The sequence below is a fragment of the Sabethes cyaneus genome, chromosome 2 (genome assembly GCF_943734655.1).
Source record: "Sabethes cyaneus chromosome 2, idSabCyanKW18_F2, whole genome shotgun sequence".
NCBI classification, from domain to species: domain Eukaryota; kingdom Metazoa; phylum Arthropoda; class Insecta; order Diptera; family Culicidae; genus Sabethes; species Sabethes cyaneus.
In genome coordinates, this window is record NC_071354.1 from 163,184,125 (window position 1) to 163,209,716 (window position 25,592).

The 25,592-nt window shown below is 40.1% G+C and overlaps 2 protein-coding genes across 2 annotated transcripts; both read right to left on the reverse strand.

Moving 5' to 3' along the window:
- Positions 1–5,312: 5,312 nt before the first annotated feature.
- Positions 5,313–10,805, reverse strand: LOC128737382 (uncharacterized). Its single transcript, XM_053832010.1, has 2 exons — positions 9,685–10,805; positions 5,313–6,079 (listed from the first exon to the last, which is right to left on the reverse strand). Exons 1-2 carry the CDS (start codon positions 10,589–10,591, stop codon positions 5,571–5,573), a joined length of 1,416 nt encoding a protein of 471 aa, XP_053687985.1. The 5' UTR covers positions 10,592–10,805; the 3' UTR covers positions 5,313–5,570.
- An 8,875-nt stretch (positions 10,806–19,680) lies between these two features.
- Positions 19,681–24,135, reverse strand: LOC128738576 (transitional endoplasmic reticulum ATPase TER94). Its single transcript, XM_053833822.1, has 5 exons — positions 23,944–24,135; positions 23,317–23,419; positions 20,643–22,679; positions 20,432–20,586; positions 19,681–20,369 (listed from the first exon to the last, which is right to left on the reverse strand). Exons 1-5 carry the CDS (start codon positions 23,958–23,960, stop codon positions 20,270–20,272), a joined length of 2,412 nt encoding a protein of 803 aa, XP_053689797.1. The 5' UTR covers positions 23,961–24,135; the 3' UTR covers positions 19,681–20,269.
- Positions 24,136–25,592: the final 1,457 nt, after the last annotated feature.

Here is a 25,592-nt window from a genome sequence, read left to right on the forward strand (position 1 = left end):
GGTAAAACATGTTCGACTTTTTTTTAAGTTGATTTTGTATTGACCATTGCGATTTTTTCTGTAACTTTTTGCTTCTCTAATTTATCATTCATTCATATGTCTCGTTTATCATTCTGAACATTTCTGAACAGTTTTTTCATCTTGCGCAGTTTAAACACATTTTGAACAACTCAGTGACCAGCATAACCAGCAGCGCAGGTTTAAGCATCCTTGCATGTTTAAGTTCGTCGTATTAATCGAGTTGATTTAAGAAGCAGTCAAAAGTATGAAATACAATAAAGCGTCAGAAATAGACTGCATTTCAGTCGAGATGCTGACCCACCTTTGTCAGCCCAGCCCATATATCATGGCAAATCGCAACTTTTCCAGTGGGCGTGATGCAGGGCAAATCAAAGTCCCTAAAAAAGGGGGACCTAACTGAATGCGTTTTTCTGTATTACTTTTAAAGTACTATGTAAAGTAATCCTCACCCGGATCCGGGAAAACACCGATGCTACTCTCCGGCGGCAGCAAACTGGATTGCGTGCTGGTCGATCATATCAGAATACTTCGCATTATGTTTGAGCGGATTGACGGAGTTCAGGACTGGTGTTCATTGACTTTGAAAAAGCGTTTAACCGACTAAACTACGAAAATATCTAAAACTTCTAAATAAGCAAGCCATCTTAACGAGGCATTCTAGTATAAGGTGTTGCACAATGGCGTCTTGTTCGACTTTATAAGGGCTATCGCTGGTGAGCCAGTGCTGTATATTATCACCGCTGTTATTTTACATCATTTTGGATGAGATACTATGAGTTGGAGCCAGTGTTGCGAAGCCTACACTCATGTGGTCTAATTTTTTCACACACGGGTACTCATTCTAACAAACACGCTGAAAGCATACCTTTCGGACTCTCGCTTTTATTCATTCATGCACTGCGACGAGTTTTTGTGAGAGTGTATTTCGCTAACAGCTTCGGTCGTCGCTCACGTTCGTCATTGCCGCCCGAGCTGCTGATACCGATTACTCTCGAGGGTTCGTTCTCCCACCCGTGAGTAGAGTCGAGGTCGAAAATAATGATAAAAAAAGTAATGCAAAATTTGTATCCTATTTCGCTACCAACCCTCACGGATTGGCGATTGCTCACGAGTTATTTGACTCACGCTGGTTGTAAGCTATGCAGGAAGACGATATGAGACTGTGCGTTCGCGAGTGTGTAGGTAGCAGAATGTCTGCACACAGCGACGGCGGCTGTTTGTCTTCCAGTTGCGTCAGTGGCGTAAGCATTGAATGCTATGCTTCTTATACCCTTTGGCGTGAAAATAGGCAATTGCAAATCTGGCTCGATTTGCAACATTTGTTGGAGCTATTAACAGTGGACCAAATCGAGTATTGCCTTGGAATTCTCCACCGATGGAGCAACTAAATGACCTCGACCTACCCGACTACATTATTTTGCTCGCACAACGCCGAATCGATATGCAGAGCAAGTTAGATGAGGAAAGGTCTCACAGTCAATGTACCAAACTAATTACAAGTGAATGCGCTAATGTGGGTTCAACACCCGAAGACGTCTTTAATTGAACTCATTGCTCATACTTCGTCTTCGCACTGATAGCGTACTCTATGTCGATTTTTAAAGCAGAAGTTACCTCAAACGTGTTCAAAGAAGTTACTTCATGAAAACGTTGATAATAAACAGATGATGCGAATAAAGGGTTCCCACGGTAAATTTGCCACACACTAAATTACTTCGGAAATACGAGTTTTTATCCGATTGCCACCAAATTTTCAGGGTATTAAATAAATCAATTAAACTTAGCTTTAGCGTCTTTAATTTAATTTCGCCTCGGTATCCGAATGCGCGTACTTTGGCTTTAACCCCACCCATGAGATTTTGCACAACCTGAAAATCAACATGTTTTTGCATATGCTGTCCATGCTGTCTTCTTTTTTTAATTGTCTTGACTACTTTGGAACGTTTTAGAAGATTCTGCGTCATAATAGCCCGGTTTTTCTCGATTGGTCGCAGCTTTGGTGTTTTTGGGGGGTTAAGCTATTTCGGCACGAAATCGACATTATTTGCCTTATACCACTCCAGCACGCTTTCCACATGAACAAATTGTTTGCCAAATCCAGAATTTCTTGGCTAACTTCGACATCTTTTGTTTTCGGAGGTTCTTTGGAACATCCAACCCTTTGCAGTTAAATACTGGTTCACCGGTATCTGGTTGAAGTCCGATTTTACATAGGTCTTGTCGTACATAATGCAGTAGCGTGGTTTTGTCAGTTATTGATCGTATAACTTCCGGGCACGGCTTTTCGCGACCGTATTCTGTTCGGGCCTGAAACTGAATCTTCATCGTAGGTAAAAAAAACCTAGGTGCTACATTCCGTGATCGAAACTTGACGTTCTGTTTTTATACGACAGATTTCGCAGCCAGCTACGCAGACAATACAGGACAATGGCAGGGGCAGTTGCTAGGATCCTATTGACCCTAACAGCCTCTCCCAGTCGAGATTCGAACATACGACGGCTGACTTATTAGGCCAGCATCATACCTCTCGACCAACTGGGAGGTGAACGTACGTAATTTAACTCGAATTTCAACCTTCTGGACGAAACTTTTGCTCAGATTCAGTTATTTTTTGCCACATTTCGAACGCAGAAATTTGGTTTGGACCCCAACTACACGGGTGTGATCTTTAACAGTATACGGACGATTTTTTTCTCCGTATCGTGACTTACGATCGACAGTCAGAAGTTCTTCGAACCGTTTTATGACATGAGCAACCGTAGAATTGAGGATTTTCAAAATTTTACCGATGACACGGTATGATAGATTCTCATTTTCGATGTACTTGTGCAGTTTTTTTTCGCGAACGAGCTGTTCTTTCGACGCCATGTTTCAGGTCTTTGCACACTTGATAAAACGACTCACACAGTTTAAATATTGCACTTTGAACTTTCTTCATTGACTGAAGTTTTTGAAGCGTCTTAGTAGAATACGAAACCTGTTTTCTTCTTTTCTTTAATTTCAACTTGCTTCATGCAAAATTTCAATTAATTTTACCCAACGATTAAAAAGTTTGTTATGACCATTTGACAGTTATGACAGTTTGTAGAGCAATTTGGTATGACACCTGCGAGTTTTAAATAAATCTAGCTAAGTTGGCAAGATTTGAACATTTGCCACAAAGATTCTGATGATTTTTTCATAAATTTGTACCATTTTATAATTTAAAGTATTATTCATTCAGAAAAGAATCGGCGAAAAAAGTCAATGAAAAGTCAACTTGCATTTATTTTTTCAACGGCGGTTAGAACAATTTGAGGATTATTTTATAACTTCTGGATTTTATTTTATTTTTATTACTGTTTGGTTTAAAATGTACGCAGTTCCACAAAAACACATTTCTGAATATGTTATCAAAAACTTGACATTATTTTATTCGATTCAATGTCATAGTCCCTTACTGCCGCTACTCGCATAACAGTCCCATTGATATAGGAAACTATAGAAAATAATCGCATAACAGTCCCATGCGAGTAGCGGCAGCTTATTTCCACAAATATATCGTAATATTACCGTTTGTCTCGTTTACGATTCAGTTAGGCTTTTTCCTTTGGGAATTTATATACATCATCATCCTGTTCATCACAAGAAAAGTTATTATTACCGAAAACATTTAGTTGTGTCCGACAAATAATTTCAACATTCCCTTTAACATTCCCAATTTTGTATAGCATGGTGTAATTACTTCGAATGATCGATAGTCAATCGATGTGAAACCAAGTTTAAGAGTTATATAGCAGCAATAACTGATCATCATTTATACCGAAATGATTTATGACTGATTTTACTAATTCAATAGACAAATATGATCAATTTTGTAAAAACAGTATCTTGCAAGATAGGCATTTTCATTTTTTATCTACAACATTAAAATTAAGTTTAGTAGTTAACAGTTAGATTGGCTGCGATACACAACCATTAATAAAGAATGGAAAGACTATTTAACCTCGTCTCTATAGTATGTATGTATGATTCTAAAATTTCCAATTGTTATAACGATAACCGTTGCTCTGATTGGTGATATCGTTCGGCAGCTCCCACGGGTTCTTTCCCGCGATCAAGTTGGAAATGTTAACGAACAGACAGTTTCAGTAATCCAAATTTGGGTTGATTTGCTCATTTTGTTTACTTGACAGCCCCTCCTCCGACGAGTAGCGTACGAAAATGTTACGTATGGGACATTTGTGGAACTGGGTGTTATCTATAATATTGCTGAATGAAGCATTGTTCTATCTTTAGTATTTACAGTGCTATAAGGCTGCAAACTCGTGACCAAAATAAAAGCAAAATGAGCTAATCAAACCTGAGGAAAAAAATTCACGATGACTGGAAATATTCACGCCCTTCGAAGTCTTTTACAGTAACCAAAATCCCAGTATCGAAAAAATCCCTCTGATGAAATCTAATTTGCATTAAAAATATATTCAAAAAAGTAGTGATTTTGTTTAACTTCAGATGCCAGAAGTTTAGCGCGAGTCCCAACAATGATTTTCGATAGACTGATGAAAGAACTGTGAAGTTTTCGCGTTATAAAAAATTACAAGAGAGAGTACATTGGAGCTGTAGTTTTGCTTGTTAAATTACGTTAACTAATAGAACATTCTCTTTCTGTCCAATGATAGCGGATGTACGCATTAGGCACATTACATTGTGCTCTAATAACTACAGAGTTCAAATCAAATAAAGCTATTGATAATCAATTCTTTATACATTAATTAAATAGTAATAGATAGTGCAGTTAGTATTTACTTATCCATTGATTTTAAACTTATCGTGGGCATAGTATGACGAATGGCAGTACTTCTGCCGGTAGACAATGAACAAATTTAAGCAGCATGGAACTAAGTTGCGCTCCTTAAGTACTGAAAAATCCCCATCATATCGAATAAAATTTGACCGAAGCCACGATTGGTAGGTTTTGCTGGTTAATTCGATAATACCATAATACCTTACATATGCGATCGGTTCATTAAGACAAATATTCACCCATGTAGAGAAGAACATCACGTAGCGGACATTACATCGTACATACTCGCGTGACACAATGATACAAAGGACTAAATGAAACAAAGTATAAACCAGTGATAGAAAGATTTAGAATACAGAAGCAATTGATAAAATAAACAAGTTTATAAATTTTAATAGATTATGTTTCCCTGGTAGTTCAACATATCACATTTGAATATCGACTGCTGCTGAATTTCGGAATGTCTGTTTTATTTTTTTTTATAGACTTTTGTTTCTTGCCGGAATGATTTATTTCAGTACGAAATCTTATTGAGCCTTTGTAGAAATCAATGGCACAATATAGAAACAATCGCGACTTAAAAAACCGAAATGTACTTAAACATATCGAGTATATAATACTATCAGATCATCACACCTTTTAGTGTAAGTATAGTCGTTACTTTTCCGCATTGCAGAAACGTCTAGTATAACTTTAGATATAGGAATCAGTTTGCGCTTCGCTCAGCCTTAATCGTGTATAAAAATACCTTACCCAACGTGTTTTAGCACATTCCTTGCCGTTTTCGATTGTTGAGGCATGTTGAATGCACCGCTGACGGCGATGCTGTCGTTTGTGGAAGTCCACTTTTCGGAGCACGACGTCTGTGTTCAGCGTTTTTACCGGAACTATCGTTGAATTGCATTATGCACTGATTATCCAACAGATTCCATTGTCGAAAGCGATCGATCAGCAGGCTAGCTTTATCTCGAGGAAGTTCGAGCTCGCGAATTAACGACACGAGATCACTAGGAGTCAACAGATGCGGTTTGTGGGAAATTGTACTCGTACTGGACACCCCATTAGCCGATACTGATGAGGACGACTGCGTCGATGGCACTCGCGTAGCCGTGCCTCGAAAGCTTGGAGTTCCGTGCTGCTGCTGTTGCTGTTGCTGTTGGCATGGGACGGCGCTTGTTTGCAAGACTGATTTCACGGTTGGTTCGACTGGTTTGTTCCGTTCTTCGGGTTCGTCATCGTCGATTTCGATCGTGATTGGTTCGTTCTGATATACTGTAAACGTTGCAATAAACAGAGAAAAAAACTTGTAGCAGCCATTAAGTATTTGGTTGTTATTTTATTCTGATGAAACTAAATATAAAAATGATAAAGAAAGAAATAAAATGCCAAATAATTTGCAACCAGTACCTTTCCTCAACCTCCGATGAGATTTCTTTTTTCTTTCAATCATTTTCCTTTACAACATAAACTGTAAAAAAAAATTAACTTACAAAATTTACCGTTGAAAAATCAACTTGTTGCTTCTCTGACAGTAGAAAAAAAAAACAATTTAAATTGATCTGCATTGTAGTTCTCAAACGCGAAATAGACATCTATTGTATCTACTTCGGCTATGCATCAGTGTTGAACACTGACTTTCAAAATTTTGTCACAATCTGTGTTGTTTGTTCTCTAAATCGAGAGAATATGTATTCAATTCACGTTACAATCGAGATTAATATTGAGTATATCAAACTTAGCAGTAAATTATTTTCTGATTAGATTACCGTGGACGCACCATACTTGACGCGGGTCCAAAGTTGACGCACTTTTCAGAAATTTTCTATAATAACTTATCTTGACTATTAATATTTCGCAAAAGTGTACCTTTGACACTTTGTTTACACTTATGAAATGCATTCATGCCATAAAAAGCTTTTGATTGGTCATTTATAATTGTAAATAAAAAATAAACAGAAAGGGTGTTTGTCAAATGCGCCATTTTTTTCCTACCTTAGCACAAACGCTAAAGAAACACTCAACTATGTTTTATATTTTTTTACGCGTAAAAGTGTTTTTTTTGTTCTAATATCTTCGAAAACTGTTAAAACTTAAGTATTATTAATATATTGTACACGTTATTCGAACTGCAAAAGCTTTTTAGCTTATTTCTGGACAAAAATGTTTTGCGTCAAATTAGGCTCTTAGTGTTCCTTATTATTTACAGAGTAAAATATAAAAAGTATGTCATCTATTCCGACACTAAATATCTCGTAAGTCACCAAGAACGATATTGGTTCAACAGTTTACCGTCTCATTAGGTGTTACAGAGGCCACAGTTCGTCGGAAAAAGCTGCAGAAAACACTTTCCCAGGGCAAACAGCGTTGGAGAGGAGGTCCTATAAACTGTAAATGACTTGTTTTGCTTATGAGTAAAATCAAGTTTCCTAAACGGGTAGGGCAATCAAAAATATTGGTTTAGGTTAAATTAGGACACTTTTTTCGTTTGTCTGACCGATCCAATCCCGCAGTTACTGCAGTTTCCGGTGAGTGGCTAATTTAGATTTTCCTACGACACCCTGAATCTTGATACTTTCCTAGCTGTCATTCAAAACAATGTACAACTGTTTTAGGAAAGTCATTTCCAGAATTTTCATTGTTAAACACAAATTATGTCAGATTTTTAAATAGCCTGGCTGTGTTTGCAATATAAACATATCGGCTGTGGGCTGTCCCAATTCTCCCAACGTTTTCGCAAAAACTGGGGTGAAATATATCCACACAAATAACGAAAACCTTGTGTAACTATTTAAAATAATGCGCACTTATCTAAAATACAAAATATATCGTCGTTTTTGTTAAATTATACTAATTTTTCAAGTGCGTCAAATAAGGAACATTTCGCGTCAAATAAGGCACGTTGCAAAATTCATGCGTCAATTTAGGAACCCTGAGCGTCTCACAAAAACTTGACAAAATATAAAGAATTCAATGCATATTTACTGTTTGTTTATTTTTTACATATTCTTTGCTAGTCTAACGATTACTGTGCAAAACCTTGACTTTATTGGCCAAACCGTCATTTTGTAATTAATGTTTAAAATTGAAAATTTCTTAACCGCGTCAAATTTGGTGCTTCCACGGTAATATTAGTATGACCCGCAAGCTGACCAATTTTTAAAAGAAAAATATTTAGGTTTTGAAACGGTTTTTCGGTTCCTTCATCGCATGTGTACCAACAAATAATAAAGCAGTTCCGCTTGCAATAGGTAAATTATATAATTTATATTAAACTACCTACCTAGGTTTTTGAAAGGAGTAAACAGGCACTTACAAAGCTGTTGGCATCATTTCAACTCAAGAATTATGAAATGCATTCAATTTTTATAAAAATTATGTTTGAAAAATTTGATCACGAAAGTTCTGGATTGCACCAGAACGATGTCTACAAATTTTTAATAATGAAAAATTATGAACGGAACATCAGAAAAGAAATCAAGTCTAGTTCCCTTTTATGGGGGAGAAATATCTTAAGTGCCTTAATTTTGATCAGTTTTGTGACTGACGAGATAAAGTGCAGTTGTGTTAGTCGTGTTAATAAAAAATGGATGAATCCGACACAAATGTTATATACGCTCAAGTCTCGTTTTATGTCACTTTTGTGGGGACGTAGAAAAATCGATCGTAGCTAGACGGTAATTCAAATTTTAGACGTTAAAAAGTGGACGTAAAAAGAAATCACGTAAAATGAATGGTACGTCGAAGAGAAACTAGTAATAAAAATTTAAATAAAAATTATTTAGGAAAAATTTTCCAGTATAGGAGTCAAATAGAATTCGGACCAAACCTCAAAAACGTGATAATTTATACTGTAAAAAATCCGTAATTTTTCAAGCGATGTGTTTATGGAGCAGTTTATTAATAAAATATAGCACTTATTACGCTACCTGTGGGTGATCGTGAAACCGTGAATCAGGATGATACAATTTTTTGTTTTTTAAATGCGTCCAAAAAAAAGGGTCTTCATAAAAGTTGGTAAACGCTAAAATAAGTAACTTTGCTGGATATAACTGTCTATCTCTTACTGGTTTGTTAAACAAGGAATTAAAAATCAATTCTGCTCAATGGCTTTGCATACGATTTTTTTATAGCTTTCAAGTGTTTTATAAAGTGATTCACTATGTTAAGACTGAACTCTGGCTATCGCTAGGATACATTTTTAACACTAACACAGCGTTAGCAAATAGTTGAATCAAATCCCGAAGAGCACTTTTTATATCAAATGGCAAATAAAATGGTATAACAAAGGTTTTTATCACCACTAGGTGGATTAAATCGAAATTTTAAACATGATACTTGCTTGAATCAAAATGGTGCCAATATGTATCAAAGGTGTACTCCAGTCAGTCCACAATCATGGGTAACATATAATTGAAGGTCATCTTAGCTTTACCTGCTAATTTTCGTTTAAATATCACCCAATGATTGAACAAATTATTAGTGCTACTTATGAGTAACATTTTTATTAATTAATTAATGACCTATAGAATTGTGTGTGATCCGTGATCGTAGATTGACTGTACGTACCCTGCTATCAAAAACGTAGTTAACAGTAAACGATATATTCTCAAGATCAGCAGCGAACACTAAACACTCTATTCTGTCTTGATATGCTAATCGCGTTTGATAAAAATATGTAGACGCAATCACGTGATAAAATTGCGCATTAGCAAAAAACGCGTGAATTTGCAAATACCTATTACACAAAAATTGTAAAAGTTGAAAAATTAAATAATAATGCATTTTAAACACACAATAATAACAGAAACAACTGCACAAAACGGTGTTGGAAATTGTTGAAAACAAACAAAAAAAAAACAACAGCAATTTGCACTTACCCGGTAAAGTTGGCTTAGTCAGCGGTCGATCTTCTTTTTGTGCAATGCTTGCCGTAGTAATCTGTTGCATATTCATCTGCTGAAGTTGCGTTTGTCGTATTGGTTGTTGCCGTTCGTTGACAGTGTTGATTTGAGCCTTTTGCACTGGTTGCTGTGGCAATTTTATCCTTTCCGGTAGTGTGTGAAACTGCTTAAGTTGGATATCCGGTCTAACCTTAAGTTGATGCTGTTGCTGTTTCATGGGTACGGGTGGTGTGAAAGAATGTGGCATATTGGCGTTAGAGATTTTTTGTGAAACCAACGGCGTTGTTGGTATCTCTTGCTTCTGTTGTGCGTTATCTAATTTAACTTTTTTCACACTAACCGACCAGTTTGTTGTGGCAGGTAGTTTCACCACCGACTCAAGAGCGCTGAGTGCTTTTTTGATTACCGTCTGCGTGGGAGGACTAACCGTAGCACTGGTAGTAATCGGAAGATTCGTTTGAGCTCCCATCGGTACCCCCACTTCCAGTTCACATGGTATGGGCTTCATCGCGGACGGGATGCTGTCTGGATATTGCGCAAATTTTTTCTTCCCTTCGCCGATCGTCTTGGTCAAGCAAAAATAGCAATCGTTAGTATGATTGCTTGGTGCTTTCCATATCATAGGCGTAGAGAAGGGAAGCGGCGGACGAGGATATTGTCCATTTTTCAGTCGCAACAAGGCCTGGTTGCAGTCATTGCAAACTGAAGCTGGTCCATGCACATAATTTTCCCTTTGCGTACGGATGCTGAAGAATGCCTCGTACGCCTCCATGATGGGTATGGTCATAATCGAGCGCTTGTGATGTGACGGTGTATACTTACCGCACACAAAGCAAAACAGGTTTTTTGGATTCACACAGGAGGACTTAATCGCCACGAACATTTTGCAGCTTCGAGTCCCCGCGGGATGCTATAGAATCAAAGCTTGATCTCACACGTTATCACAATCGGTCTTAGTAGACATTCACCAAATTATTTCACTGGATTTAGTTTCAAATATACATGCCGTTTCTTGACACTAAATGAATTTTGACCTGCTTTCCCTCGGGGAATCTTAATTTGCTGCCACTTTACAAGAATCTGTTTAGTAGTATGATATGCTGTATTCCTCTAATACATCAGAACAGAGAACACCCAGTATATCTTTTTGACGTTTCATTCCATTCTATCCATTCTGTTTATACACGGTCAACATAGAGGTACTTCTCGATGCTGCCGGGGCGTCCTCTCAAATTTCGTACATACTATCAACCATTCCCGCGCTAAATTAGTGTTAGTAGCCCGTCGCTCTCTCTTTAGAATGAAAGCACACAGTGCGTACATGCTCGCAAGAAGTAGCGCCGGAAAGGGGATAAGAAGCAAACGTGGAAAAGTTCTGCTACCTGCGGGACCGTGACATTCAGTTCCATCCATATGCTGTGCAATGGTTCTCTGCTCTGCTCTGTTGCTGCGCGCACCATCCGCGATCCGCATCATCATTCTCTTCCCTTTATTACCTTCTTGCTTCAATTTAGCACTCACTGGCCTAACATCATCGCAGTGTGAGGATAAGTATACGCGCTAGGGTGGTTCAATGTTTGGTTTGTTTCGGAAACGAAATCACAACAACAATTTAGGTGGAGAAGGAAATCACCAGTTCAACAAATAAGCTAACAAATTACATTAAATAAGTACATAATTGCACCAAGTTTAATGTAATATACCGGCATAGGGTAACCAACCTATCTTGAACTCCATCAACAGCCATATATAATTTGTGCACTATCATTTGATTTCCCTGTAAGTGTCCAAATTACGTATAGAGCTGCTGACGGAGTCCAAAATACGTTGGTTACCCTATAAAGGCATCTAAAAACGTAAAATTAATAATTTTAAATTCTAAGGAACGGTATAACACTTTCTAGGTCCAGTGCCAGCTCTTTCAAATTTATCATAAAAATCATGCTTTATTATTTAAAGATTTTTTTGAGCTGAAACTTTAATATATAAATTAACAAATAACATTCTTCCTCAAGATAAACCACAAAAATGTTTGTTGGCGCTGTTGGAAACCTGAAGTTATGTTTAATAGAAGATATATAACAACGGTTCTTTCTTGGCATATTAAAAATTTTAAAAACAGGTCTTAGCAATATTTAAAATAAAAATTTAATTTAAAAAAATAAAACATTTGGAAATTTAGCATATTTAAATATTGAATATGTTTTTACACAGGCTCTATCGGTAAAAAAAAAGAGAACTAAAAACAAATAATAAGTGGAGTCAATCCCAGAGATAATGGTTAACCTCTCACGCCGAGGGCCCCGAGTACGAATCCCAACCCCGTAGAAGTTGCAATTTACGAATTACCCAAGCTGTTAAGGTGGCTGAAATCAAATAAAAAAATAAAATACAAAATTAGACAGATTGGCTTCACCACAATAATAGTCATACATGCTCTGATACAACAGAACATCTTCATTATTTTTATATTTGTTTGCGTGGACGTAAAAAAAGAGTACATTATTTCAAATTTTGGACGCAAAAAGAGAACGTTAATTCAAGTTTTGAACGTAAAAAGGTAGACGTGAAAAAATTCACGTACAATTTATGGACGCAAAAATTCTGGAGATTTGTTTTCGATACTTTTTAATCAATCTGTAAATATTTCGAAAAATATCTGAAGGCGTATTCTAACATCTTTCGGAAGCGAGTTCAAGATTGTGGCTTAAAATAAGTTATTAAACGTATCATAAAGGCAAATCGGTATATGAATTTCTATTTCGTGAAACGAATTCGAAAAGAGCAATATTATATTAAAATAATGAACCATCCTAAAGCTCACTGAAACCGTTCTTATGCCAGGTAGGATTCCCTGATCTTCTGCCGGAGAGCAATTCTAAGGCAAACGACCCTTTCCAAGCGCGCTTGCAATACTATGAAAAACAGGCCGGACAATGGGATGCAGTGCATATATTCCTTTGTGTGAGTAATGTGCTATGAGCTATGCTGTGACTGTGATGAGACTAAAATAAAACCCACTAGCAAACATTAAAAGCGCGCGGCTGCTGCTGTACACGGTGTGCCTGGTAGTGCTTTCTTATTTCAACAAAATAAATATTTCGTTTGCAGTATTTTTATTTTTTAGTACGAATGACATAGAACACTATGACACTACTAAGGTTACAAAGTGGTTGCACGTTGTGATCTATTTCTATTGGATTTTGGATCATATTGACTACAGACGGTAGATAATCTACAGACGCGCAAAGAGAAAAATTACCAATTCGGCAACACTTTTTTTTGTTTATTTTATTTAAACAGTTTTGGCAATCAGTCAGAATTGGATCAATCTTCCTATAATCAGCAGTAAGTTGCGTGAATCGCGAGGTATGTTCCATGGAACTTCGCGAATTACGACGTATATTTTGCAAATTGAACAAGCCAATTGAATTTTTCAAAGCATTATATGATATATCGAGTGTAACTAATCCATATGTTGTTAGTAAATCAATAGTTAAAGTTTTAATATTTCAGGTAGATTATAAAACTTAGTCTTCCCTGCCTATACGAAACACAAGTTTGTTTACTTTGCTCATTTGGTGTCTCGATTTGACGGTTCGATTGGTGTTTTATGCCACGCTCTTTGCGCGTCTGTAGATTATCTACCGTCTGTAATATTGACCATGAAGTGGTCAGTTCTTGACCCTTTGTATTTGATTAATGACATTATTGACACATGGTCAGAAGTCAAAATGCTGCTGTGTTGGTGCAAATATATCAAGCAAACGTGACTGGAAACATTTTTCATAGCCACGATGAATAAAAATATATCTTTTGGTTCTGAGGCCCTAAAAGAGAAAGCCGTCTTAAGACGGTCTCACTCGTCAGAGGATTAAGAATCTGGCCGTATGCGGAAAAATACTGGAGAAAAGTTTGAAAGAAGTCGCCAAGACATGTTGTAGTCAACAACCCGGCTTTCCTTTCCTCAAGGTGTGTCCGATAAACTTTCATCTACGTTCCCGAATTTCTGTCATTGTCCGTTGATTATCCAGTTGTCAGGTTGCCAGGCACAAATGACAGCGCAGGCAGCGATTAATAAATACTTGCAACTTTTGCGTTGTTTCCGCTAAGACGCACCTCGTTTCGTAAGCGTACAGCAATACGGATTTAACGTTTGAGTTTAAAATTCGGGTTTTGATCTGGTTTGAGTGCCAGATGTTTCACGGACCTGTGAAACTACCCCTGACTTTCCTGATCTGTGTGGCTATAACAAGCTTGATACTTACTTACTTTACCAGCCGAGAGCCGGAGTAGCTCTTGCCCTATCAAGAATTTCTCTTCCCTGTACTTGGTTCACGCAAATTGACTTCAACCTGGTCGAGCCATCTGGCACGTTGGGCCCTTCTGTTCCTGGCACCTGTGGGGTTCTTGAAGAGAACGGATTTCACTGCACAGTCTCCGTTTTTAGTATGGCCTAGATTGCCTCCGCCATCCCAAGGTTTCTAGTAATGATATCGAGGTCGTCTGCGAAGGGTAGGAGGTTGCTACTCTTGCTGAATATCCTACCTCTCGTTTCGATGCCCGCTCGTTGGGTCGCCCACGTCCTGAGAATTCTCTTGCTATTGGGGATAGACGACGCAACAAAATCTGGCAGAGCACCTTAACCTTAATAACAGCATCTAGCCGATTGCACGTTTTTTTAGATGGGACGGACTACACCTTACATCCACTCTTCCGGTAGTTTCTCTTCCTCCCAAAACGTTGAAATTATCCAGTGAAGTGCCCTTGCTAGTGTTTCTTGGCCATTTTTGTAGAGTTCTGCCGGAAGTTGGTCCTTTCCGGAGGTTCTATTGTTCTTCAGCTAACCGATTTCTACCGAACCAGTACGCTATTTGTAGGGACTATTAGGTCCTTTGCGTCTCCTTCTGTTATATAGCCTTTGAAGTGCTCATCGAAGAACTGCTTCCACCTGTCGACCACCTCGCGCTCGTTTGTGATTAGATCCCCTCCCTCGACCCTACACAAGTCAGGTTTAGGTGTGTAGCCCTTACGTGTTTGGTTAACCTTCTTGTAAAACTTACGCGTGTCGTTAGCCTAGAATAGTTGTTCCAGCTCCCCACGATCTCTGTCCTCCTGCTGGTGCCTTTTGCTCCTCAGACTCGTTGTCAACGCATTCCGCGCTCGTCGATACTTGGCCAAATTCTTTTTCGTGGATATGCTTAGATAGTTTTTCCAAGCTCTTTTTTCCTCTCTATCGCTTATTGATAGTCCCCGTTGACATTTTTTCACCTAGCACCGCGGTTGCGGTCTCGTTAACGGCCGAGCGTATCATATTCCATCCGTTTTCGAGGGTCGAAGCATCTAGCTCCACAGAAGAAGGCAGAGCTTCATCCAGTACGCGCGCATAGTTTTCGGCAACTTGTACTCTTGGTACTACCACCAAGATATTGAAAGGCTTCCACCTGCCCAACCTATACCCCGCTACTGTAAAGTTGACCGCACCAAACTTTGTAATCCTAACGTTCGCAGACGGTATTAATAAAGAACTTCTGGAAAGTAACTTTTAAATATTTTTAATCACAGAAAACAACGAAGATGTATCACAATTTAACATCAGACAGACCAGCTACCAAATATATATAATATAGATTAATCATAAATTCAGATGATCTGAGAAAGCATTTTATAGGCGGTATTGAGAATAAAGATAGTTCGGTTGGGCGAACATTCGAACATGTCGCCATTCTTGTATATTGGACATATTACCCACTCCTCCGGTAGCTGTTCTGATTCCCACCTTGATAAGCTCCACTGCGATGTCATCTTTGCCAGCTGTCATGTTGTCCTTGAGCTGTTTGACGGCATCGATCACTTCACCTATTGTAGGGGTCGGCACATCGCCACCAAATACCGTACTGCTGTGTTGGTATTCAAGTGCTCATTGCAGCCTTTGCGGGATACGTTCAGTTTCTTGCAGAGGTTATGCGTTTCCTGAGAGCGATACAGCTGTTCCATGTCCTCGCAGTCCATTTCTTCCAGGCTTCTCATCCCGGAAAACTAGGGTTTGCTATCTTCGTTGCTGTCTATATCGTTCCACGTTTTGATGGATCCCTTACTAGAGCATGGTTGTTCGCGCTGCATTCTTCTCGTCGAGGGCGCACCTTAACCATCAAAATGCAGTGGTCAGAATCGATATTTGCGCCACGATAGATTCTACATTGAAACAAAGATCATGGTAACTGTTACCATATTAGCGGGTAAAATTAAGAGGACTCACCAGTGAATTTTGACAGAAAAGATTTCTGTTTAGCTTAAGCATTGTTCTAGTCATTACTATACATACGTTACTTTCGGCGTTAGCCCGATGCATAACAAAAATAACAGAATCGTAGTCAAAATTACTACACATTACCATGCAAGGTGGTAAAATTATCTGAGAACATGTTGCAAGAATCATGGTAAATTTGAACAGCTTTTTCATGGTACTTACGAAAAGCAACCGTTTTCTGCAAAATGGTACGAGTTTCGGTGTAACGTCGATGTTGTCTGAGAAGTGCCTTTCCTTAATCAAAACGTGATCGATTTGCAAGTCAATCTGTTGTGGTGATTCGCAGGTAACTTTCCAATAACTGGTCTGAATTCCTCCTCCTGGCCAACCTGAGCGTTGAGGTCTCCGCGATGACGATTTTGACGTCAAAGCGTGCTAAACATCGTCGTTTCCTAGCTGTGGGCTATGCATGCTGATAATGTTAACGTTGAAGAAACAGCCTCTAATCCTCGATTGACCAACTACCAATCACGCGCTTCTATCATGTCGCCCATCACGATAAAAACTATACGCACTTACTTACTTACTTAATCAGCTCCAGGCCGTGGTTTCCTCTGCTGTACGAAGAAGTCGTCTCCATTCTACTCGGTCCATGGCCGCAATTCGCCAGCCACGTAGTCTACGTAGGGTCCGCAGGTCGCCTTCCACTTGATCGATCCATCTTGCTCGCTGCGCGCCCCGCCGTCTCGTTCCAGTCGGATCGTTATTGAGAACTTTTTTAACCGGGCAGTCGTCCGACATCCTCACGACATGTCCAGCCCATCGCAGGCGACCGATTTTTGCGGTGGCAGCGATGGGTGGTTCCCTAAGCAGCTGATGCAATTCATGGTTCATTCGCCTCCTCCACGTTCCGTCTTCCATCTGCACTCCGCCGTAGATGGTGCGCAACACCTTCCGTTCGAAAACACTAAGGGCGCGTTGGTCCTCCACGAGCATAGTCCATGTCTCATGACCGTAAAGGACTACCGGTCTAATCAGCGTCTTGTAGATTGTTAACTTCGTGCGGTGGCGAATTTTGTTCGATCGCAGCGTCCTACGGAGTCCAAAGTAGGCACGATTTCCTGCCATAATGCGTCTTTGTATTTCTCTGCTGGTGTCGTTGTCAGCGGGAACCAGTGAGCCCAGATACACGAACTCTTCTACCACCTCGATTTCATCACCGTCTAAATGAATCCGGGGAGGGAGGTCAGCATTCACTTCTTTAGAACCTCTTCCTTTCATGTATTTTGTTTTCGATACATTAATGACAAGTCCTATCCGTTTGGCTTCAGCTTTCAGTCCGATGTACGTTTCCGCCATCCTCTCAAAGGTACGTGTAATGATGTCAACGTCGTCAGCGAAACCAAGAAGCTGGACGGACTTCGTGAATATCGTGCCACTCGTGTCTATACCCGCTCTTCTTATCACACCCTCCAAAGCGATGTTAAACAGCAAACATGAAAGCCCATCACCTTGTCGTAACCCTCTTCGAGATCCAAAGGGACTCGAGACTGCCCCTGATACTCGAACAACACACATTACTCGATCCATCGTCGCCTTGACCAATCGCGTTATTTTATCCGGAAATCCGTAGTAGTGCATAATCTGCCATAGCTGATCTCGATCGATCGTGTCGTACGCCGATTTGAAGTCGATGAATAAATGATGCGTGGGCACGTTGTATTCGCGACATTTCTGCAACACTTGCCGAAGCGCGAAAATCTGGTCCGTGGTGGCACGGGCACCCATGAATCCCGCTTGATATTGCCCTACGAACTCCTTTGCAAATGGTGATAGTCGACGACATAAAAGTTGGGAGAGTACCTTGTAGGCGGCGTTCAACAGTGTGATTGCGCGGTAGTTGCAACAATCTAACTTGTCGCCCTTTTTGTAGATCGGACACACGATGCCTTCCGTCCACTCCTCCGGTAGTAGCTTATCCTCCCAAATCTTGACAATGACCCAGTGCAGCGCTCTAGCCAGTGCGTCACCACCGTATTTCAGCAGCTCGCCGGGTAGCTGATCAGCCCCAGCCGCTTTATTGTTCTTCAGCCGACCGATCTCTTCTGCTATCTCCTGGAGGTCAGGGGCTGGTATTCTGTCGTCTTCTGCACGTGCTCCAAGATCTATTGCCATATCGTCACCTCCATGTTCAGCTACATCGCTGTTAAGGTGCTCGTCATAATACTGCTTCCACCTCTCGATCACCTCACGTTCGTTCGTGAGAAGATTACCGTCTGAGTCTCGACACATATCGGCCTGCGGCACATGGCCTTTGCGCGAGCGGTTTAACTTCTCGTAGAACCTCCGTTTATCGTTAGCACGGTACATTTCTTCCATCGCCTCGCGATCCCGATCTTCCTACTATACTATACGCAGTTCGTGTGTATTACCGCAGCTTTGGTAAATAGTGTTTCCATTCCAATACCAATGTACCGTAGACAGCGACGTAGCGTGGGGTTGGCCAAACGCCAAGGACGCTAGCTCTTGGGGGTGCTAAAAAGGGCTTATATTGAGTAATGTATTAGCAAAAACTGGACGGATTTTTAGCAGTTTTTAATGCCACGTTATCAGTTGATCAGTTGATAGCCATGGCAAAAACAGTCAAACAACTGCGCTTGATCCTTTGTTCGTACTGCCAGCTCCACCCCGTAGCGAAGAAGTTGGACATGGTGAAGCACTTCGTACTTGCTGAATAGAACTAATCTGGCCTGAAACATCCTCCCCCGCGAGAAAGCCGGAAGCGTTGAACGGAAGCCTGGTTCCGGACGCCCGACAGTACTGCGCGACCGTAACGTGCAGCAGAAGTTGAAAATTGAAGAATGAGAGCAAGGTGGTCTCATCGTTCCGCAGTTTAGGCTGGGAGGTCTGAGCAACCGGCTAAACGGTGAAGAAGTACTTGGCCAAAATTGTCATCTGATGCGGGTGCGCCAGTAGAGGCTGACTGTGTCTGAGTAGCAGTCAATCGCCTAGAGCTAGAGGACGGCTGAAGTTGCTGGTGAAAAAAATCTTTTCGGCGAAACACGATGTGGTAGTCATAATGGATGACGAAAACTACTTAACGCTGGATGGCAATGACTGGCAGAGGACCGAGTACTTTACATCCCCAACCAAGAAGGCAAGTAATGACATCAAGTATTTTTTCCGCCATAAGTTCCCGAAGATGGCCCTTCTGTGGCTGGCGATCAGCGAGAAGAGAATGTTCAAGCCGCTGTTCTTTCGTTCGGGGTTTACAGTGAACAAGAAGATACGAACATATAGAACGAAATACCTACCGGAAGTTGCCTTCATCACGAAGTATCGTGTATCGCTTGTATTGTTTGTATCCCGACCAAGAGGAGGTAGGGATACAAGTAATGATATGGATAATGAGGCTGGGAGATAAGATGGATGAGAGGCTGTGGTTCTTTCTTATGGGGTTTATTTTCTGCCTACACGGGCGTAAGACCCCGACGGTACGCATTATCCAGCCGTTTACTAACTGTCACAAGACACAAAAAAAAGTAGTAAGTCGAACAAACTGACATACCCTATTATGTTTTAAATGTAATATTTAACAAAATTTGAACATCGTTCGTTGAAAAATAGAACAATGTGTATCGCGTTCTTGCCTCGTCCACACGTACTTATACTTATCATAAGACGTTCTCAGTAATCTATTTCTTTAAGCCCATTGTTATAGTTTACTCGCTTTTTAATCACATTACCAAAGTCATTTTTACCATTCTAAGGTTCATAATTCCTACATGTTATCAAGAGTAAAAAGTCAAATAATTATAAGTTTTGTTTAGTAAACGTCATACCGTGGAACCAATTCAGCAATAATCACTCTAGTACAAGCTTCCTCGGTATCTCATTACACGCAAATGCAGTATCATACGTTACCTTCATTACAGATATCAACCAATTTATTTCAACAGAGCAAGACCACGGAGAATTCTAATTAGAAAAAAAAATCGCTGTAAAAGGACGATGATAAATTTTCGACAAAAGCTGTCGATTTTGCCATGTCGGGTAAATTAACTTCTTCAACCAAAATCTGATTTGCTAGTTTCTTGCGGAAAGTAATTATTTTAAACTGATATATTGACAAAGAACATTTTTTCAAAGTGGCGGTTAGAGATTTAGAAGGTAAATGAACTTAAAATAGACTGATATCCGTTTGGTTGTTCTAGAATGAAGATTGGAATCTTAACGGATGGACATTCTCGCTCATTTGATATTACGAATTGAATAATATTACTTTTGCAGCAAAAAGTTACTGAAAGCAATCTAACTGTAGAGATCATCGTCCCCATTGTCACCTGGATTGCTCGTCGGTTGGTTCGATCCTTGTCCCTGTGAGCTCGATCCGCCCTGGCCTCCGGGGAATCTTTTGAATAAGAGAAAAAATTTAGTAACATTTATTTTCAGCTGCCGTACATTTCGACCAACCTAAAATTGTTTCCAAAACCACGCGATTGCTGCAGTGTTTGGGCAAACATTTCGTACTTCCTGATGTCGTTGTCGGACACAGATCGGCGGGCAAATTTCATTGCTTCTTCGAAATGTGCACGGGTGATTTCAGGAACTGGATCGTCCTCATCCATCTGCAAAATTGAAAATTTAAGCCGTATGTTCGCAATTGAATCAAATCGATACTTACATCCATTGCTGAGCTCTGATTTTCTGTTCGCTCTCGCTCCCGGCGGATCTCTGCTTCAATCGCTTGCCGAATTGCTAGTTTACAAGCACGTTGACATATTTCAGTCAAATCGGCACCTGAGAATCCCTGAGTTACTTTCGCTACATAAGTCAAATCGACGTCAGCCGCCACCGGGCTTTTACGCAAATTAGCTTTCAAAATGGCCTCGCGGGACTTGTCATCCGGCAGCGGAATGTAGATCAACTGATCGAGACGGCCAGGGCGCAGAATGGCCGGATCGATGATGTCCGGTCGGTTGGTGGCACCGATGATGAATACATTCTTTTTCGCCCCCATACCATCCATTTCTGTTAGAATTTGGTTAATTACGCGATCGGCAGCACCGCCGGCATCTCCCACATTGCCTCCACGGGACTTGGCGATACTGTCCAACTCGTCAAAGAACAAAACGCAAGGTGAAGCCGAGCGAGCCTTATCAAAAATGTCACGAACATTGGCTTCGGACTCGCCGAACCACATCGTCAAAAGCTCCGGTCCCTTAACTGAGATGAAATTTGCTTGGCACTCATTAGCAATTGCCTTTGCCAGCAAGGTCTTACCGCAACCAGGTGGTCCGTAGAAGAGTACACCACGCGATGGTTGCATACCGAACTTCAAGAACTTATCCGGATGCTCCACCGGATACTGCACCAATTCTTGCAATTCCCGTTTAACATTCTCCAGACCTCCGATATCTGACCAAGTCGTATTCGGCACTTCGACCACCGTTTCGCGCAAAGCGGATGGGCTTGATTTGGTCATAGCGTAACGGAAGTTCTCCATGGAAACTGCCAGAGAGTTCAATACTTCAGCATCAATCTGGTCATCTTCCAAATCAATGAGATCCATTTTCTCACGAATTTGTTGTAATGCGGCTTCCGAGCATAGTGAAGCCAAATCAGCTCCAACGTGACCATGCGATTCGGCGGCAATTTGCTCCAAATCGACGTCGTCAGCCAATTTCATGTTTTTGGTGTGAATTCGTAGAACTTCTAACCGACCTGTAGCATCCGGAATACCAATATCAATTTCACGATCAAAGCGTCCGAACCGACGAAGAGCCGGATCGATCGAGTTCGGTCTGTTTGTAGCGGCCATTACAATTACATGCGAGCTCTTCTTCATACCGTCCATCAAGGTCAGCAATTGCGAAACGATTCGGCGCTCAACCTCACCATGAGTTTTTTCACGTTTCGGGGCAATAGCGTCCAATTCGTCGATGAAAATAATCGCCGGTGAATTTTTCTCGGCTTCCTCAAATGCCTTTCGAAGATTCGATTCCGATTCTCCAGCCAACTTGGACATGATCTCGGGACCATTGATCAAAAAGAAAAATGCTCCAGTCTCATTGGCGACGGCCCGTGCAATCAGAGTTTTACCAGTACCGGGCGGTCCATACATCAGAATTCCTCTTGGTGGTTTGACACCGATAGCCTTGAAGAGTGACGGATGTCTCAAAGGAAGTTCAACCATCTCCTTAATCTGAGCCAGCTGTTTGCGGCATCCTCCGATATCATCGTAACCGACGGCGTTCAGTGCTTCCTCCTCTTCTTCTCGTTTGATCGGATCACCCTCGCAATGAATGACTGTATCCGGAGCTACGATACAGAAAGGTGCGGGATCGGCACCAACCACCTTAAATTCAACGGCTCGCATACCACCACGAACAATAAATGTGTCGTCTTGATGGATAGGGCGATAGGCCTCCAGGAAGTACGGTTTAAGATAAACATCGAAGAGATTGCCCGTTAGTCCTTCGACGGTATCGTCCAACGGTAAAATGTGTACTCGCTTGCCATACTTGACATCCGGACAGGATTGTATAGAGACCACATCACCCAAACGGACGCGCAAGTTGTTGCGCACCACCCGGTTCATGCGAATCTTTTCATCCGGGCAGTTGTCGTCCGAAAGAACGATACAGACCGTCTCTTTGCGACGCTTCCCCTTCAGCAAGACCGTGTCACCACGGAACAACTGCAGTTCATCCATCTTTGCCTGTCCAAGACAAACGAGAAAGAAAATGATTAGCTTGTGTGAAACGGTTATTGAAAGCTCTATGCTCTAAAAACCGAGCGAATTCGAAGAAAACGTGGGAAAAGAATTAAGAATAAATTGGTGAAAGACTTAGGATCGTTTAACTACTGTCGCATCGAAGATAGCATACTTTTTTACAATCCTCGCCTATGCACTTCGATCGGAATCGATTAGATTCTGATTGAATATCAAACCATTTTAATTAATTTAAAAAATATTCGATGTTTCTTGGTAATTCTGGCCATATGCCACGTATGTTCAGGTTTCGTAGAAGCAACATTGAGCAATGAGTGCAAACCACAGGACATGTAGCATGGAGCATTTTGACAGACAGTTGCTTAATCTAAACGCAGAATGAGTTTAGTCAAATTGTGCAACAAAGGGATGTCTGCATCTAACGAGATTTTTTCTTTCATTACTCATTTATGTGTATAATTATTTTGGTGCAATTTTCAACAATCCTAATTGTTACGACATTGAATTTGTTGAAGCATCTTTGAATATGTAAATTTATAAATGAAATTAGAATTAAAATTTCGTACGGAGAGTTTATTTATCACAGATTGCCTTACCGATGATACAATATAAAATTTCTTACCTGCGATAGGGAGATAACCGAGTTATCATCATTCACGGCTTCATCTACTATCAGGCGGTTGGGGCGGTCCTTACGCTTCAGAATAGCGGTCGCCAAGTCCTCACTGTTGAATTAAAAGGAAAAAGGTGTTAGCATAATGCACTATAGATATCTGCATACGTACTTAGAAAATAAAAGCGTAATGTGTCAATAACCTCGCTTTATATTGTTCTTCTAATCTAGTGAATTCTGTCTTGATCAAAAGTTATGTTAAGCAAAAGTTTTCCTACTATTCAATTTAAATTTTCCGTTAAACCCTACAATACTGTGGAAAACTACGCATAAAATTGATTAATATGGTGAATTATTGCGTAAAACCATTTTGAAACCATTTAAAAAATGACTGCCGCTCCCGGAATTTTTTTCGTGGTTTTTTAAGATTTGACCGGAAATATAAAAACTAGTATACACTGAAGTCAAACTTTTTCTAGTTTTTTCTAAACCTACTTCCTGGTCATCAAAATTCTAACTCGGACGAGTCCGCTTTGAACACATCATGACAAGCGAAAATTGAAGCAAATGATCAGCCATCACCATCGTTCATTGCGAAACAATTTCAACCTAGTTTTACGAATTTCAACAACTTACTTCTTTCCTTCGGCCATGGTTTTTCAGATGCGAAGAATTACTCGGTATCCGAAACGAAATATCGAAATGCTATTAATGCGAATATTACACAAAATCTTGCAGTTTTCAACTTTCTTCTTTATGTTAGCAGCAAACGCTTCTCCCTTCCAGACTTCACCACAATGACTCTCCTACTTTGTTCAAAGACTCGTCGACTTCTTGACTGACGACGACACCGCTAGCTTGCACTTTGACGACTTTGACACCTTTGACAGCGCGAAGCGGCATTTTTTATGTCGACTCTATATAGTAACGCAGTGTCGATAAGCGGGTTGTCGCGTGGTCAAACAAGGGGTCTACAGAGCCTAATAAGATTTTGCACGCTGACGACACGAATTCAGTTAAATAAAATCCAATACGACCATAAAAACTATTTGTTTCAGTTTCCGGCTGACTCTTATGTACAACATCTTAGAGCTAAATTATGCAATATAAAAACTCAAAGAACTAATGCAAAGATTAAAGATTAAACATCTTCGCAAACACTGCCCAATAGAAGGTATCCGCAGTTTTTTGAATTCTAAACAGACGTTTATATTTTCCAAATCAAATCTTGGGTCCCATAATCTTCAAATTTTGGGTAAAAAATTCAACCAATTTTGGCTGCTTGCTATTAATAATTGAATTGTTCTATGTGACAAATAACGCACTTCCAAGTTCCTACTATGCCAATTTTTTGGTAGAAAAACTACTCAAAATCTGAGTTTGTACATCACTTTAAAGGCATTTTGAGTAGTTTCAACCTAGCTTTAGCTATATCCGACTTATTTACGGGTAGAATTATTTAAAAGTGTAGTTTGTGCTATAGTACGAGCACAGATAACAGACATCCAAGCTAGAACAAAAAGCTTCGTAAACCGTGTGTAAAATGACTCTAGCGACATCTAACTGCTTATTGCCACTTGCATTCTCTTAAGTGATTGAAGCGCCCGCTTGCGATACCTGCAGCTGGTGTTGGGCAGAGCTGCCAGATATCCCGCTTTTTTCAGCTTACCACATATTGTACACATATATTATAAATACGGCATGGTTAAAAGATATGTTTATATTAGAAATCAATATAAATCCAAATAGATGAAACAGAATGCACAAAATCATTGTTTCCGTGATTCGGCGTTAAAATTCGATAAAGAATAATTCTTTTAAAAAATATCTGGCAGCTCTGCAAAGTGTTGCTGATATTTTGAGGTTTGTTCATGACAAAAAAGGAAGGAAATATTTTTTCCTTTTGTTTATCTTCCCGTTTAAGATTTCGTGCAAGTGCGAGCAGGCTCTTCCGCGAAACTAAAAAAGGATGTTCAATTCTTTTCGCTCTCACACGAAATCTCATTGTGGATTGGCAATGCGTGCGTGATGTCAAAAGTAAAATATTTCCTTCTGTTTTTTTTCTCGCTAAAAAGCTAAACATCGATGATTCGCGGTTTTGCTGATATTGTTCAGGCGTGAGAAAAAAAGAGGGAAGTATATTTTTGATTTTTTCGTTACTCACACGTTGACAGTTCGTTACGAGGTTTCCTGTAAGTGCGAGCAGCCACGAAATCTCTTTTACTGCTTTCAACGCGAATTCGTGACTACAAAAGTGAATGAAATTTTCAAGCCTGTTCGCACTT

Coding starts and splice junctions, on each gene's coding strand:
- LOC128738576 (XM_053833822.1), bottom strand. Junction 22,680..23,316: donor CGGTTATCTCCCTATCGCAG/GTAAGAAATTTT, acceptor TGTCTTGGACAG/GCAAAGATGGATGAACTGCA. Junction 20,587..20,642: donor ATCAGAGCTCAGCAATGGAT/GTAAGTATCGAT, acceptor TCAATTTTGCAG/ATGGATGAGGACGATCCAGT.
- LOC128737382 (XM_053832010.1), bottom strand. CDS start 10,591: ATGTTCGTGGCGATTAAGTCCTCCTGTGTGAATCCAAAAAACCTGTTT. Junction 6,080..9,684: donor GACTAAGCCAACTTTACCGG/GTAAGTGCAAAT, acceptor CAACGTTTACAG/TATATCAGAACGAACCAATC.